Source organism: Tyto alba, unplaced genomic scaffold, assembly GCF_018691265.1.
Source record: "Tyto alba isolate M040663 unplaced genomic scaffold, T.alba_DEE_v4.0 Super-Scaffold_48, whole genome shotgun sequence".
Classification (NCBI taxonomy): Eukaryota; Metazoa; Chordata; class Aves; order Strigiformes; family Tytonidae; genus Tyto; species Tyto alba.
The window spans coordinates 2,205,887-2,222,296 of record NW_024881324.1 but is presented as its reverse complement, the minus strand read 5'-3'; the positions used below and the strand labels follow the sequence as shown (position 1 = coordinate 2,222,296).

Sequence of the window (16,410 nt, the reverse complement as noted above, 5' to 3'; positions counted from 1 at the left end):
TTTTTGATCTCCTTTTTTTAAACACTGTATTTCACAGAAAACAAATGATTAGTCAGTCTTGGTTTTGTACAAGAACTGCACAAGAGACAAGCCATTTTTGTGACCCTTCAACTCTTGGCAATTCACTGATTGGTTATTTAGCTCTCGGCTCATCCCCCTACATTTGTATTACTTCATTTGACTTCTTCTCCCCCCTCCCTTTGACAGTATGTCTGTCTTGCTGTCTTCTACCTTGATTCTTTGCTAAGCTCCTTTTTAGGCTACCAACTCATAGCAAGGACCACGTCAGAATTGCTCATCTTCAACCTGTGTTCAGTGTATGAACCCGAAATTACACAGCCACCTGAAAGGCCAAAAAAACCCCATGGTATGAGGTACAGAAATGTGTGTAAGAGTTTACAATGACTGAGTTTTTACCCCAATTTAATTGGTTTTCAATAGTTCAGGAAAAAAGTCTTTTGATGCCAGCTTAGAAGCAAAACTATCTTCAGGCATTCTCTATTTTGCATCTGAGGTAATGTCACACTCCAGGAATGTGACAGGAGAAACTGGTATACTCCTGGGCTGAGGTATAATTCAAATTAGGACATGCAAGAGTTTCCGTTCATATACAGGTACACATCATCTCATCCTTTTGATTTTAACAGAGATTCTTACAAGAAAATTAGAGTTCTAAATTATTCGTCGATATTGATCCTAAACAACACCTCTACCTTATCACATACCAAACAGCACTGCTAAAGACCAGCTCTGCCCCTGCACATTTAAATATAACCAGAATGCCTAATTTTATGATGCTTCCCGGAGATAAAAAGTACATGATAGCAAGCCCTCTGTTGTATCATTCTCTGTGACAGTGTTTAACCCAAAGGGCAGAGGAAGAACTCCAGAGCACCAGCAAACTTCTGAGCACTGTACAACCAAGTTGGTCAAGTTTCAAGTAAAACTGTCAAGAGTCTTAAGCAGGTTTCTCCCAGGGGGAAGAAAAAAAAAAAAAAAAAAAAAAAAAAAAACCACAAATAACGCACATACCACTTAATGGTGCAAAAAGAAGGCCTGAACATTAATAAGGCTTAAGCATACCGAAATATTTAAGTATACTTAATTGTTAGCATGTAAGTATACTTCAATGTTAGCAGTTACGGTTTAATTACCAAAAAGGAATATACCATGGAAGAACAAGCACAGAACTCAGGCAAAATTACTTTTGTGAATTTCAGAACTGGAGACCCTCCTTTTGCTGTTGAAGTGAGGGCTTTTCAAAACATAATGGCCGAGATCCAAGACAATTATCAGACAAGAGCAAGCTGAATCAAAGTGTGCATGTACCAAATAGGGGCTCAGGTTTCTGCTTGTTCTCTTTTCTGGGTCATGAGTGAAACCCACCTAAAGAACTGAGTCACTCTCTACTCTGTTTCTGGAGAGAGGAAACGGGTTCCTCCCCTCATATCTGAAGAATTACAATACATTCTACTGCTGGTAGCATTAACAGCATCTTCCTCTTTCTCCCCAAACTTCTATAGGACCCACTTGGTGATAAGCAGAGCTCACGGGCTACTCGACCAATAATGTTCCAAAGAAAAGTGCCACAAAAGATGCAAAATTTTTTCCCAGTTTTACAAACTGTCACAACTGTTCAAGTGAGCCAGGCACTGGGGAAGAGTCATTGGGCTGTGAGAGGCACACATTTTTTTGGTGGGTGACTGTGGAGGGGGTAGGTCATTCCAATACACACCCTGACAGCCAAATGACTGGAACAGGACAGCCAACTGCCCACATGGTTTCTTTTAAGTAACAAAATACAATGGGATTTAAATGAAACTTGAAAAAGTAAATAAGGAAACCCACTCTAGGTTCTTATTCACATGCTTTCCAGATGTGCCTGTAAATAAGAAACAAAGACAATTAGGTGTGCCATTATAGCAAAATTTTATTTTTGATGCAACGATCATGGATAGGGACACACACCTGCTAACGGCCTCAGGACACAGATGACCATAAGCCCGTCAGTGTTCTCCCAGCACTTTCATACTTGCACATTATGACCATTTCTAAACCAAGTCTTTTAACAATATCTGCTTTCAGTCAGCAGCATGGGAAAGAAAGAAAGGGGAAAAAAAAAAAAAAAAAGGAAAGCTTTCATGAAATTCAGTAAGAGCATTTTGACTTTATTCACAAAGGAAGCCAATGTCTTTGGTAATTTTAAGACCTGGTCATTAGTGCTGACTTCAAATTTAAGAACTTTGGATCAAGCGCAACCCTTGCTGTGGTTCCCAGGAGGTTAATACAGCAGGTAGCGTTCTCTTATCTGTGCTACATTTGCTACTCCTCAGTTCTAGCAAGCAGTTAACTGGATCACTGAAGTGAACGCGCTACAAACAAAAAGCAATTTCCTGAAGACTTTATTTTTTAAATCCATTTTTTTCCAGCATGATCTAACACTCCCAGCAGCAAAGAACAAGGGCAGAAAGTGCGGGAATTACAGGAGGACAGGAGCAAGAACCTCCTGAACTAGCTTATCATGGAGAACAGCTACCTGCAGCTGGGGGGATTGGCCAGCCGCAGCACACGAGTACAATGGCCATGAAATATCTTTACTGAAGAAAACTGCAAAGATCTCTATCTTAAGGGTACCCAGCATAACATGGTAACAGGTCATTTCTGTTATTTAGAACTAGTCTAACTTGTGTGTATGTTAGCCGTGGCCTTCTATTACAGTTTGGCTTCACTTCCAGGGGCAACTGCTCCAACGCTGCCAAAGAAAGGCAATGACTTACTTTCTTCCCCCCCACACCACCTTGGTTTTGGCTGGGATAGTGCTATTCCCCCCCCCCTTAGTAGCTAGAATAGTGCTATGTTTTGGATTCAGTATGGGATTTGATATGAGAAGAATGTTGAGAATGTACTGATGTTTTCAGCTGTTGCTAAGAAATCAAGTACTTTTCAAATTCTCCCATTCTGCTCATGTGCAGGTGCACAAGACACTGGGAGGGAGCAGAGACAAAACAACAGACCCAAACTGGCCAATGGAATATTCCGTATTATCTAACATCATGCTTCGTATATAGATATGGGTTGACTGAGCAGCTCTCCCTGGCCTCCGGGATTGTTGTTCCAGGATTCTCTCATCTCTGGGATCACTAGCTGGAAACAGTCTGGGCGTCGGTCAGCAGGTGGTGAGCAATCACATTGTGCATGACTCATTTGCATTTTCTATTATAACTATCATGATCCTTATTATTTTATTTCAAATATCAACTTGTTTTTATCTCAATCGAAGAGTCTCCTTACCCCTCCAGCTCCCTCCCCCATTCCCTAGGGGTGGGAGAGGGCAAGCGAGCAGCTGCATGGCGTTTGGCTGCCGGATGGGTTTAAATCCTGACACCCACTCTCCCGTTTCTTCAGAAAGCCCGCTCCCTCCTTTGGGACTTCCCCAAAGGACTATTCCATTACCTTGGGAGAACTGACCAGCTCTGTCCAGGTTTACTACTGGGTTTAGAGAGTCAAAGCAGCTGGCAGAGTAATCCAGCAAGGGTGAACGATGGGAAAAGATCAAGGGTGCGAACGTTTTTTACAGACACGGATAAGACAGAGGCAGTTTCTACAACTCACATTTTCTTCCCACAAGAACCAGGCCACTTTGTGTCTTACCTATGTGTTTAAGACAGGCCTGAACACTTCCATGCCATGGAGATGTAAGTTGTATTTATTATCTGTTAAGTTAAAGGCTGTTTCAAGGAACGATGCACTGGCATCGAAACTATAGTGCATTTTTCCAAATGTGTGAATGGAAAAATAGACAAAAGTTACAAGATGAAGCTACTTCCCTGCACTTGCTTGTATCTCATGGGTATCTGTCAAAAGCAAAAAGATTGATGCGTATCCTCAGATTAGTTTGGGATAAAGAGAGATACTGAATACCCCAAGAGTCACACATCCCAAGTTGTCACTGTGATCACTTGAAGCCGCCATCCTCAATCTGATGCCATATGCCCTTGCAATTAGCATTAGAAGATGTAAAACCGTACTAAAGCAGCAAAAAGAGATCCTGGGGTAGAGGTGAACAAAAGCCCCCCCCCCCCCCCCCAGGTTCTGCAGCATGCTCAAGGGTGTGCTACTGGCAAATTGTCAAGGGGTAAAAATACCAAATGAACACACGTCAGATCAATGATTATTAACTATAACCAACTACTATTGTATCACCCAAGTGATACAGAACAAATACCAGTACATAATCTTTCAGCTGTCATAAGGCTAGAATGGCAGACAGATTAAATCTGATTCAATTTAAAGCCTGCTTCTACAGTTTAGTTTACTCAAATTTGTGAAACACTGACATTTTTGTTAGCTTATACCAGAACAACATTTTGTGGTATGTGGCTGCAGCATTTAGAACCACTACAGAGAGCCCTCAAGCCTAATTTACATCAAGCCACAGCCTCTGTTATATAAGACTCCAGCTCTATAGCAAGGATTTTTCAAAGCCTTAATCACCTTGAAATCACCATGTAAGAGTAAGTAATTCCTTAGATATTTAACCATTTTATTTATTTATTTATTTAAACCCTCATCAGGATCTTTGAAGAAGCAGAGAGAGTCCTTGAATAATCGATTAAAAATGCCAAGGATGACAAGTACACATGGCCTACAGCCTCTTCCAGATGTTGCAAGACACTTGTCTCATCAGTTCTCTACAGAAGAGACTTGACTTACAGTCAAGGACAAGCAAGAAGAGAAGGCTGTATTTCAAATACGGGTGAACCTCAAAGGCTTCACCCAACCAAGTGAGCCATTTTGATACCCACCTTTCCCTCCTCCCCCCCCCCCCCCAATAAAACCCACACCAAAACCCCCCCCCAAAACCATGCCATATCCTAGCATGATGCAGACATCAGGGTGAAAACATATTTGTAATTACAACAACTATATAATAACAACTGCTGTGAGCAGCACCTCATACAAAGCATAGTTCACACTTCAAGACATCATCTCAACTCCCCAGTGCTAATGGGGAAATCGTGGACCTTGACATTTCTTTTTTCTATCAAGCAGAAGCTACTCACAGTTATGAGTTAAAATGTGTGTGAACTTCAAAACATTTGAGAACAGAAAAGCAATTTTTTTTTCTGCTTTACAGGCAAGATGTCTGTTCAAGTTTAGACGTAGGTCATGAATGCCAGAAGAAATGTAAGCCCAGTTTCTGGATTTTATTTATAATCCAAAAGACATCTTAACCATGAAATAAGTCTATTTCCATTATTTGTAACCCTCTAAGAAGCAATTCTATTTATTTCTGGAGAAGAGTTTGGCATTACAAGGAAGGAAGTAACCCTCTCTGACCTTCCTTGCACACATTTGTGGGCAGATTCTTAGATGTTTCAAAAACCACTGATAAAAGTTAGCAATGTACTATGAAAAGGTCCAAAAAAGCAAATAAGTTTGCAGTTCCCTTTACATAAAATCTAATAAGTCTTTCAAAGATGATTTAGAATTTTTTTAATTTCATTTAGAACATTTTCAACTAAAATCTTATTTGGGAGAATTCAAAACTATTTAAAAAAAAAAAAAAAAAAAAAAAGGAAAAAGTTAGAATATAGCTTTCCATACTCTTATGTAAAACCCCTCCAAAACAATGAAATTCAAACAGAATGAATTCAAAAGTACAGAGTTAAAAGCACACATCTTTCTAACTTGCTCCTCTAGTATTAAATGGTACTTCTAACAATAACAGAAGAAAACAGGCTGTCATGTCTCAGTAATTCATTGAAGCAGCAAGCAGTTCCGCAGTCCGTCCCCCCCATCATTATTGTCAACTGTTGACATTATTGTTTTATGCATTTGCGTTTCTATCGCTACCTCTCTCCAGCTGCAGTGTTAGCAGGCACACAGCACTTCCCAAGCACTTGCAGCAAAACTCCAGTTGAGAGTTTGGGAACTGCATCTAACAGCAGAGGGCCAGAAAGACTGGAAAATTACTTTTGTGTTCACACATCCGTTACATTTTCTTAACTGAAGAGATGGGTATTACTTGAAGCAGTTACAGTAAAAATCAAACCGAATGTATGTCCTTTGACCCCTTGACTACACTCAACATCAGAACTTCACACCGACTATAGAAACACTATTGGAAAAACTCCATGGGACTTCAAACTGCTGACAGCATCTCTAAGAGGTATTTGCAAATTCTACATAAAAACATCAAGGCAACATTCTAATTAATTAATTAATGCCTGTTACAGCTGGAAACACAACACATATCATAGCCAGCTTCTTTCTACCAGATAACACATCTTAAAAAACACAGAATTATGCAGGGTATAAAAGATGTTCCAAAATAGTTAAAACATAGTAGCTTTAGTAACGTGTCCAAATTTAAAAACAGTGAACCATACCTTGGTTTTAATATGAATACCCAGGATATTCGTTGTTACACTAAAGAAGGTGTTCCATTTTTTATGTTTTCCCTTCTCTTAGCATTTCATGAATCCACTTCCACCAGCCTGATGTGTAAGAATCACAGGGCAAACGCAGTAAGTGATACGGGTTTATAAAAAGGGGAGAGCACTCACAGAAAAGGCTGGCAAGGGAAGAATGAGGCATGGTACAGCTCCTAAGAAAATCTGCTTGCATCTTTCAAATGAAACATTTTCACAAAGCTTACATTATCCCAGGACCCTTTTTCTAAACCACTAAGTGTAGCGCACATGCACTTCAAGGCAAATTCATTGATTCAGTAACATCTATCTGACAGCAGGATCAAAGAATCTAAGCCACCCAAACCTATACATGGCATATATATACATAAACGTGATGAACACTGCCAACCTAATGGGCATTTATCCAAAAAGCTGAAGTAGCAGAGTACATCCTTCTAATTGACAGAAGAATAATTAACCTAAAACTGCTGTTTTTTCAAACCACGCTTCAACTGTCACATCAGGCACTGAAGAACGGTAGTCACGGCCAAACTGCTGCAAAGCCAGGTGACAACAGTCTTGGACTAATCCCATCGCTGACTCCTTTTTGCTCTTTCCAGGGGCGTATCTTCTCAAATCCCCCACCTCTCCTTCAGCTAAAGGCATGTAATTTCCCCTTATCTGAGACCAATTTACCTCTGCACTCCTCCTACCCCCAGCAGAGATCACCTGTGATTACCCGAATGGATTTGGTTTGCCTTCTGCACCTGCAGGCCCACATCTAGAGAAACAGCTACAGATGAACACCAAAATGTCCTGGACACCAGAGCAGAGAAAGCTGACTGAGAGACAGTTTGACGCACACACAGCTGGCAGCAAAGCTATATACGTGGGTTGTTGCTGCTTCTTGTGCAGAAGAAATCTGGGAGGATCCTGTGATCTCTTCCCCTCTGCCTTAGAAAGCGGCATCTATTAACAGAGAACGTTACACCTTCTCCAAATGTTTTGTCACCTTCCCTGCTTAAGTGTCTTGTTCCAACAATCACGGACCTTTCATCTGCTCCTTCCAAACAACAAATAAAATGGGAAGAGGCTCACTGTAGGATGTGGAATCCTCAAGTCTAACAGCTTCTTCCCCTCCTTTCCCTTTTTGGATACCGAGGCAAACTTTCATCTTGATACTACCTTCTGCATATATTTTCCTCTGGGACTTGCTGTTAAGCCAAATGAAAAGAAAACTGAATAACTCTTAACACCCTTAGAAGCAATTAAGAACAAGACCATCAGCAGTTCCGCAGCTGCAGTCGAACCAAGGAGCAGCAGCTCCACGAGGCAGCGTCCCCGCGACGCTGCATGCTGTCAGGATACCCGACAGCGCGACGGGAGCCCGCAGGCCCCACACGCCCCCCGACAACAAAGCGCAACCGTTCAGAAGGCTGCTCGGCATATAAAGTGGGAGTGTTATAAATAGCTGGAAAGTTACCTGGAAAGTTAATTAAGTTCCCTTCTTGTTGAGCAATGCTTTCCTTGGCTACAGCTGCTCTCCCACCCTCTCTCCTGTGAGCAGGAATTCAGACAGTTCACTCCACTAAACGTGGATCAAGACCTTTTCCCTTACACGCCAGGCAAATGCTGCAAAGTTTTAGATGTAATTTTTAAACTAGGAAGCACTACAATGCAAACAAATGGGCATTATTCAGTTCTACTTTAAATGTCTAAATCACTGCCTTATTTACAGTTTTTCTTGAAACATTTGTAGAAAGGCAATTTTTTTTTTAAGATTATTAATAAAATAGCAGCCTGGCAATATCCCATCCTTTCCTTAAAAAGGACATACTATAAAAAAGTTGATGCGTTTGTAAGAAGTAATCTACACGGTATACTGCCACCTTTCACACAGTAACGCACAAAGTAAAAAAGCCCTTCTGGACCTAGATGGTTCTGACAAATTATAATCTTGTATAAATCATCCAGAATTGGCCCGGTTATCCTAAATCTAAATAATTTCGAAAACAGGTTTTTATATTTGTTTGGGTTGGTTTGTTTGGTTTTTTTTTTTTTTTTTGTTTGTTTGTTTGTTTGTTTTTTGTTGTTGTTGTTTTTTGGGTTTTGTTTTTTTTTTTTTTTTTCAGTAGGCTAGTGTTTCAGAAAACATCAGAAAATGTAAGAGTGTGCTCTCACAAAGAGCATATGTATTTCACTCTGTCTAATTCCTTTTCACCAACAGGTTAGTCTGGGGCCAACAGAAGTAGTTTCTATTGACTGGAAACAGTGGATCATCCTTTCAAACAAGCAGCACTTCTTCATTATAAGTAGGGATACAGATTCTGAAGAAAAACACACGATTGTCGACCACTGTTGTAACCTCCTACAAAATACAGTGAGAAATCTCACCCAAGTTTCACAGTACACATTACATACAACAGTACTTTCTTGTCCACACCAGAAAAGGAGGAGTCTTCCCATCTGCCAAGTCTTTTAAAGACCGGGAAGCCTCTCATGTTAGTGACAGTATCTATCCTCCCCCTAGAGTCCAAGGGTAAGATTTCCAATTCTGCAGGTCTAGGTTCAGCAAAACAAAACCTTAACAAAATGTATAACCAAGATCCTTGAACTGTAACCTGCAATGCTTTCCAAGAAGTCATTTTATGCTCCCCTGTATGCTTTAAAAGGCAACTGATGCAAATTCAACTATCCACATGTGCTATGAGACCTCAGATTAACCTTTATTTAACATTTTTAGCCACACAAACCAGACATTCATAGGAGTATTTTTGGTAAGCAACAACTTGCAATGAATTGCCTATTATCATTCTCAAAAAGAGTTCCCCAAATGAAGGGCTGGTAGCTCTTTACTGAACCTTCAGGCTAGCAAGTCCCAACTGGAATTATTTTTGTATACTTTTGGTAAAGCTTAAGAATTTGCAATATCATCACTCTGGATTAATTTTTATTTAGTGAGTTCAAATTTTGGGTTATCAAATTACCTAGGGATAATTCTACTGGGTAAGACTGACTTTGAAAATCTGAACGGCTGGGATCGCAGCTAGGGCCAGCCCTTAACACCAAGCACGCACTCATCAAATCAGAAAGGTCCAGGCAGGCATGCAAGTTGTATTACTAAGATTTCTCAAAGCAAAAAACCTCTTAGGTCAACATAGAAACTTTTGAGACAATTTAAAGCAAAAGTTGTCTCTCTCACCCTTCCTCAAACTTTTCCAATCCCTTTCAGTTCAAAGGGCTAGATATTGTGCAGTACAAAAAGTAAAGGTCTCATTCCAGTCCTCCAGTCAGAATTTTTGTCCATAGTTTTCTCTTCAGAAGACTATTTGTTTTACAATTAAGGAAAACCATGTGGCAGTTTCAGAGAAGAATTAACATGCATCTTTGCCTTTGAAAAAGACAGTGGTTTTCTAAACAACTCTAGCATTGAAGATCAAAAATATAGCCAAAAAACTAGATGACAATTAAACAAAAATCCATTACAATTTTGGTAGAAGTAAAATAGATTTTGTAGAATCATCGACTCTAATAAGCTCATTAAATATTTGACAAGATATTATGAAAACATTTGTGTCTAAATAAAACAGCAAGTTATTTTCCCCGTAGTTTATTACAAGTGTCATCACTTCAAAATAAACTGTAATTAATCAGCATTTTATTCCCCTTGAAGACTGTAAGATGAAAGGTACTGGGGTCCAGGGTTAAGTGCCCTCATCTTGGGTGGTAAACTAGGCCCTGAGGCTCTGTGACATTAGATAACCAAAGGAAGTTATATCTTTTAAGTTTATAATCAAGTTTTTGATACAAAAAAAGTCAAGTAACAAAACAGAAAAATCTACAGTTTTAAGGAACAAATTCCTACCTCTTTCCCTGCTATCTTCTCCAAAACAAGAAAATACAAGTTTTGCTACACTAGAACACAGATAGGTTGAAACGAGATTTTTATTACAACACTCAAATACTTCATGTTGTGTAGAAGAAAGCAAGTTCTAGCTATTAAAGCTATGTAGTAAGCCACAGAGATACCCAGTTCACATGTACAGGTAATAAATATTTTGGAAGATTCTACCGCTGAACCAAAGACTTTCAGTCTGTCGCATCAGTAGGGCCTGAAAGGGGACAGTCCTTTCCTATTAGAAACACTTATGTAAATATTCACATAAAACAAAATACTGACCCAGCCCAGAATTCTGGCATACGTGTAGCAGCTTCAGAACAATTAACCCTGATGGGCAAATGCCATTAATAACACACAGGGCAGTGCAGCAGTTTTTGACATTTTATTTGTTGCTCCTGCCACCCATGGAAATTATGCTTCATTAACATCAAAGACATTTAATTAACTGCTTACTGTCATCCCTGCTATTTACAGTCCTAACAGGTCAAACATCTTCCTCTCCTGAGTCCTAGTTTGACATTTGATGCAAGCCTATCCCTGCTGGTGTAAGCAAAAATCACCTCCTGCCTGACTTGGGCTGTCACCCCCACCCCATCCTCCCCCCTGCAGAGAGTTTATACCACCCTGAATGTCAAAAAGTGGGTAATCAAATGACAAGAAAATTGTTATATACGTGAAAAATTACTCTTATGTCCTGAAAGATTTCATCTCATGCCTGCCGGAAGAGAATAATAACTGAAAGTTAAAATATATCTTAAGAGGGAGAGACTTGTGCTAAAAGAAGTCATTATTTTCAGAAACAACGATGACCAAATTGACATGGAAAAAACTTAATCAATCACATTATCTATCCTCAAATAAAAAGGTTTAATCAACTTATGCTCTCGTGTCCTAACGAAAAGGAGAAATATTTGGAATAGAAACAGTATTTCTACAGTGTTTAAGTGCCTGACTAATATTTGCACATATCTTTGGTTTATAGAGAATTCGGGGCTAAACTGACCAAACCCACTTTTCTGAAGGCAGCAATGGCACCTACCACCCTGGATAGTTTGGACTAAAAAAAGCCTATCTTCTGGAGATGCTGAATAAATTTCAGCTATCTTACCTACCCTAATCACACCTGTATTTTAGTACCGCACAAACTTAATATATATTTAAATATTGACGATAGGTAGTGAAATGTTATTATTTCCATTCCACAAAACAGGAAGTCTCAGGCAAGAGCTCACTGAAAAAACCCTTTTAAGTGACCAAATGAAAGCAGCAGTGACTCCAACTGCTGACTAGCTTCCCTACCCTTAGGTCATGCTGCTTCTATGTCTTCGCTTGAACTTTTCTTTTACATTCACCCAGTAAATACCATTATAGCACACAACAGAAAATGCATGCTGAAAAGTCAGAATTCCAGAAATGTAACATCTAGCAATGGTCAATATTAAGAACTAACTTTTAGCGATAGAAGATAAAAGTGGTTTAGAAGCCAAGAACAACAGTAATAAAGAAGAGCATTTATTTTCTAATTGTCTCAAATCAAGGACTTGCTAATTACAATCAAATGAATCAAGACTAGACAAATCCAATAAAAGCATTGCATTCAAGTCCTAAAGTTTACATTGAGCAAAGCTAAACCTAAAATGCTGCTACATCAGACCCAGCATATCTTAAATGGTTTACATTTCCCATTTTAAATTTATTTTGGTTTTCCTCCCAGGTGCTTAGCTAACACAATGAAAGGACAAGATAACTTTATCTCCTGTTCTACTCAGCACTATCAAGATTAATTTCATCATGCACATGGCGCTTCAAAGTTTTAGTCCATATTTTTAATATGTTTTTAGTCTGATTTACCATTGATGGTACCTTTGGTCTAAATCCAGTATCAAAAGATTGTCCATGTTGCACCAGATGCAACAGCAGAATGTTAATGTGGCACGAAAGGAAAGCCACAGTCTTATCTCAAAAAGAATACTTTTGTAGCAAGAAAAAAACATCTTATCTATCCTCTATAGCACCTTATATTACTGATTAAAAAAAAAAAAACAACCAGATTGTGTTTTTTCCTGAACCTTTGTGAGAACCCCCATACACAGATGTTTTGCACATACTGGTGATTTTTAATCAAGAAAGTTTAGGCCTGGCTGCACCCACCCCAAAATCAAGAGAACTGCAATAAAAGAAAATAACTCGCTGTCATAAAACAGAGGAAGTAGAGTGTTTCAATGGTTTCCTGTTGAGGAAAAAAAAAAAAAAAAAAATCTGCTTGAAATACAGGGTAGCAAGCTATTAGCCCAATTTAACCTAGAAATCTGAGAGGCCCTATCTAACTGTTAGCCATTTCAGAATTTAAAAGTCAACCAACATCCAGTCTTATCAAGACGAAGCCATTGTTAAACTATGGAAAATGTCTCTCATTTAATCCCTCCCTCTTCTGAAAGTCCAAATGACACCGTCTTGTCTATACATTAAAATACCTACAGTATTAAAAGCATGTAGGCTGGCAATATTATATGTACGGTGTCTAGTCATTTAAAACGATCTTGCCGCAGCACCGATTCCCATTAAAATTCCTCCTGTCAAGCATGAAAGGATCCTTTTGCTATCCGACTTTTGCACCGACCTAACAGTGAACTGCCAAACTAAAAAAAAAAAAAAAAAATATTTCCAAGTACTTTTGCCTGTCAGAGAAGTTTTCAGAGATCCCTGAGTCTGGTGATGGGGATGCTGAGCCCTGCGAGGCAGAGCTCCTTGCCAAGGTCTCAGCTCCGAACCAAGTGTCTGGAGAGCGACCTCTTGCACCTCTGCGGCCTCATCACCTTCTCCTCCTCTTCCTCGCACGGCTGTTTCCCACAGGTTACCCCACGCAGCGCTCGGGAGGAAGGGCCTTTCCCCACGGCTGCGAGACTTCAACAGCACGGCTTCACGACCCACGCGAACCGCCGCGGAGGGGCGAAGGGACCAGGGACCCCCCCCCCCGCCCCTCACCGCCACCGTCCCCGTTACCCGCCGCCCCGCGATGCCCGGCAGCTGAGGAGGGGGCAGCGGCCCCCGCGGGTCCCCGCTCCCCCCGGGGCCGGGCAGCAAGGCCTGACCCCCCCCCCCCCGTCAGAAAAAGCCGCGAAACCACCCCCCTCTCTTAACCCGCACTCACCCGGGCGCGATGACCTGTCCGGGCCGCGCACACAGCTCCCGCACCACGCCGGGCCGCTCCGCTTTCAGCTTGCGCTCGGGGCCGGCCCGCGGCGGCGGGGGCGGGGGCGGGGGTGCGGGCGCCAGCGGGGCGCACAGCGCCAGCACCGACCCGATCTGCACCGCCGCCCCCACCGACACCTTCCACTCCAGCAGCCGCAGCGGCCGCGGGCCCGGCGCCCGGATCTCCGTGACCACCCCCGACGGGCCCTCCGCCGCCGATCCGCCGCCCCGCTCCGCCGGACCCTCCATGGAGGGGGGGGTGGAGGGGGTGACCGTTACGGCACCGCCCGGCTGTGGGGCCCGAGCCTAGCGCGGGGTGGGGGGAGGGGAGGGGAGGGGAGGGGGGGTGGTGTGCGCCCCGATAGTCACCGGCGGCGGCGAGAAGCGGCGAGGTCACAGCCCCTCTGCGCAGGCGCCGGGCGGCCGGCCGGGCTTCAAGGCTGCCGGTGGCGGGGAAGCGCCGCGCGCCGCGCCCCTTCCGCAGCCGCCGTAGACGTTTCGGGCTCCGCGCTCGCCGTCACCTCGCCCCCCACCCCCGCCAAAAGCCGTCGCGTTGGGGGGCGAACTACGGCTCCCGGCAGGCAGCGCGCCCGGGAAAGCCTACAATGCCCAGCGTGCCCTGCGCGGCCCGCCCGGCCGCCGCCGCCGCCGCCACAGCCCGGGCGCGCGGGGCATGCTGGGAGTTGTAGTTCCCGGCCCCCCTTCCCCTCACGGCGGCCGGGGGCGCGGGAAACGTGGCGGCGGCTTGTCCTGCGGTCGGGCGGGCCGGGAGGAGCAGCCGCGGCTCGGCCGGCACATCCGAGCTCCGAGGCAGGCAGGGCCGACTGGAGCTGAGGGCTGAGGCGTTCCTGAGGGGGGGGTGCAGCCATCGCCGTCAGAAGAAGCCACCGTGGGCTTCCTTCCCGCCTGCCACGGCTGCGTTACAGAGCAGAGTGAATTCAGCGCCAGGCCAAGGAGGGAGGGCACGGGGGGCTTCGCAAGAGGTGTCCTCTCCAGAGAGTGTGGGGCTGACTTGCTCGCAGCCACGATTTTGACAGGGTGAGAAGCCTGACAGTGCATGGTCTACGGGCAATCCCCAAACAGCAGGTTTCCCCGAGGTTTTTCCTCCTCACGTGTCAGTAGAAATACCTTAAGGAAAGAACAGTGTGAACTGGTTGGGAATTCCATCTGCAAGACATGAACTTGCTGACGAGATCGGGTTGTGAGGCAGCCACCATCACCAGCAACCAGAGAGGGAAGTTCTTGAAGGAAAGTTGCCACGCATCTTCTGTCAGCTCCTTGTACACAGGCATAATGAACCCGTTGCACGACCATGTATGTTTTCGATATCCCTTTCTAATACAACGTGATGAAGGGAGCTGTGTTTTGGGAAGCCTCAAGGTTACCTAATAAAGGAGGCTGTTGACTGTATAGTCCTCCACTCGTTTGGTACAGAAGTTGGAGGGTATGTTAGGAATGAGACCAAGGAACTGTGAGAGGAATAGCTCAGTTTCGTGCTGAAGGCATTTGGACACTGCCCCAGAGAATAGTGTTTACTCACTCACTTTCTGCTCCAACGTTCTTGTCCAAGGCAAGTGTCTTCAGCCACAGTTTTAAGAAAGTGTTTGTCCACATACTCTCTCCTGGAGTGTGTGAGGAGGGGGTAATACCACCTTGTCCTTAGTGGAGGAATTTACTTCTAAGAAGTTTTGTTATTACAGCAATTAACAGGGTTTGAAGAGTGGGAAATAAGTAGAGGGTAAGGCCACACACCAAACACTAGATTTAAAACTGAATACTGAATGTTAGCTACCTGAGCCCCAGCTGTTCGTTGTGTTTTGACTAGCAGCCTTAATACTTACGTTCCCTAGTGAATATTATTCTTAATATTCTTTTAGTGTTGTGTGCACACAGTAAAGCTACATCATAAAAGGGGAGTTGTTTCCATTTTGCATACTATTCCTTCCAAGTCTGCACAGTTCTCATTGGGGAGACTGGTAGTATCTCTCTACTACATATGTTCCTCTATTTGCTCTTCCTTAATCTGAAATAAAAATAATAGACACTGAAGAAGCATGTGGATGTCCTTTATGCACATGAGAACTGAAGTTTACACCACTGACAAGGCCACTGTGGAGCTCCACCAGGAAGTGCTGGCTTGCAACATTTCTCCTCAGCTCTCACCTGAAGGGTGTTTTTAGCTCTCATCCAGGCTTCTTTCTTTTGCAGGGTGGGTTGATTGGGTTTTGCTCAGGGGCAGCAGGCCAAGGCCCGCCTCAGGAGTGCAAAGGGAAAGAGATTGCCTCAAAGAGCAGGAGAATTAAGCAGGAATTCCCCTATTCTTAAAACTGTTACAGGCTTCCAAGTCTATCAAAACCCTGTTCCATCAAGAGTGGCGGTCATGATAGTCGAGTGAGGACTGAAACAATAGCTGAGGTGGGAGGGATCTCTAGAGATCGTCTAGTCCCAAGCCCCAGCTCAAAGCAAGGCAAACTAGCAGGTTTCTCAGGTCTGCATCCAGTTGGGTTTTGAGTATCTCCAAGAACGGAGACTCTGCAGCCTCTCTGAGCAACCTCTGCTGCTGTTCGACCAACCTTACAGGGATAAAAGCTTTTTCTGTGTGTGTGTTGAAGTGGAATCTCCTGTGTTTCAGTTTGTGCCGGTTGCCTCTTGTCCCTTCGCAGGGCACCACTGACAAGAGTATGGCTCTCTCTTATCAACCCTCCTCCACCTCCATCAGATGTTTATACACCTCACTAAAATCCCTCTGGAGCCTTCTTTTCTCCAGCCCGAGCAGTCCCAGCTCTCTCGGCCTCTTCTCATATGACGGATGCTCCAAGCCCTTTAATAACGCTCGTGGCCCTGTGCTGCACTTGCTCCAGTATGTCCGTGTCTCTTCTGTATTGGGGACCCAGCACAGCC

At 43.3% G+C, this 16,410-nt stretch overlaps 1 protein-coding gene across 1 annotated transcript in view; it reads right to left on the bottom strand.

Annotated features, from left to right (window-relative positions):
- CTDP1 (CTD phosphatase subunit 1) overlaps positions 1-14,067 on the bottom strand; it is a 113,761-nt gene extending 99,694 nt beyond the window's left edge. The window contains exon 1 of the mRNA XM_032998884.2: positions 13,469-14,067. Within this exon, the coding sequence (XP_032854775.2) occupies positions 13,469-13,758 (290 nt within the window). The 5' untranslated portion in view covers positions 13,759-14,067. The remainder of the gene's footprint in view (positions 1-13,468) is intronic.
- Between the last annotated feature and the right edge of the window lie 2,343 nt (positions 14,068-16,410).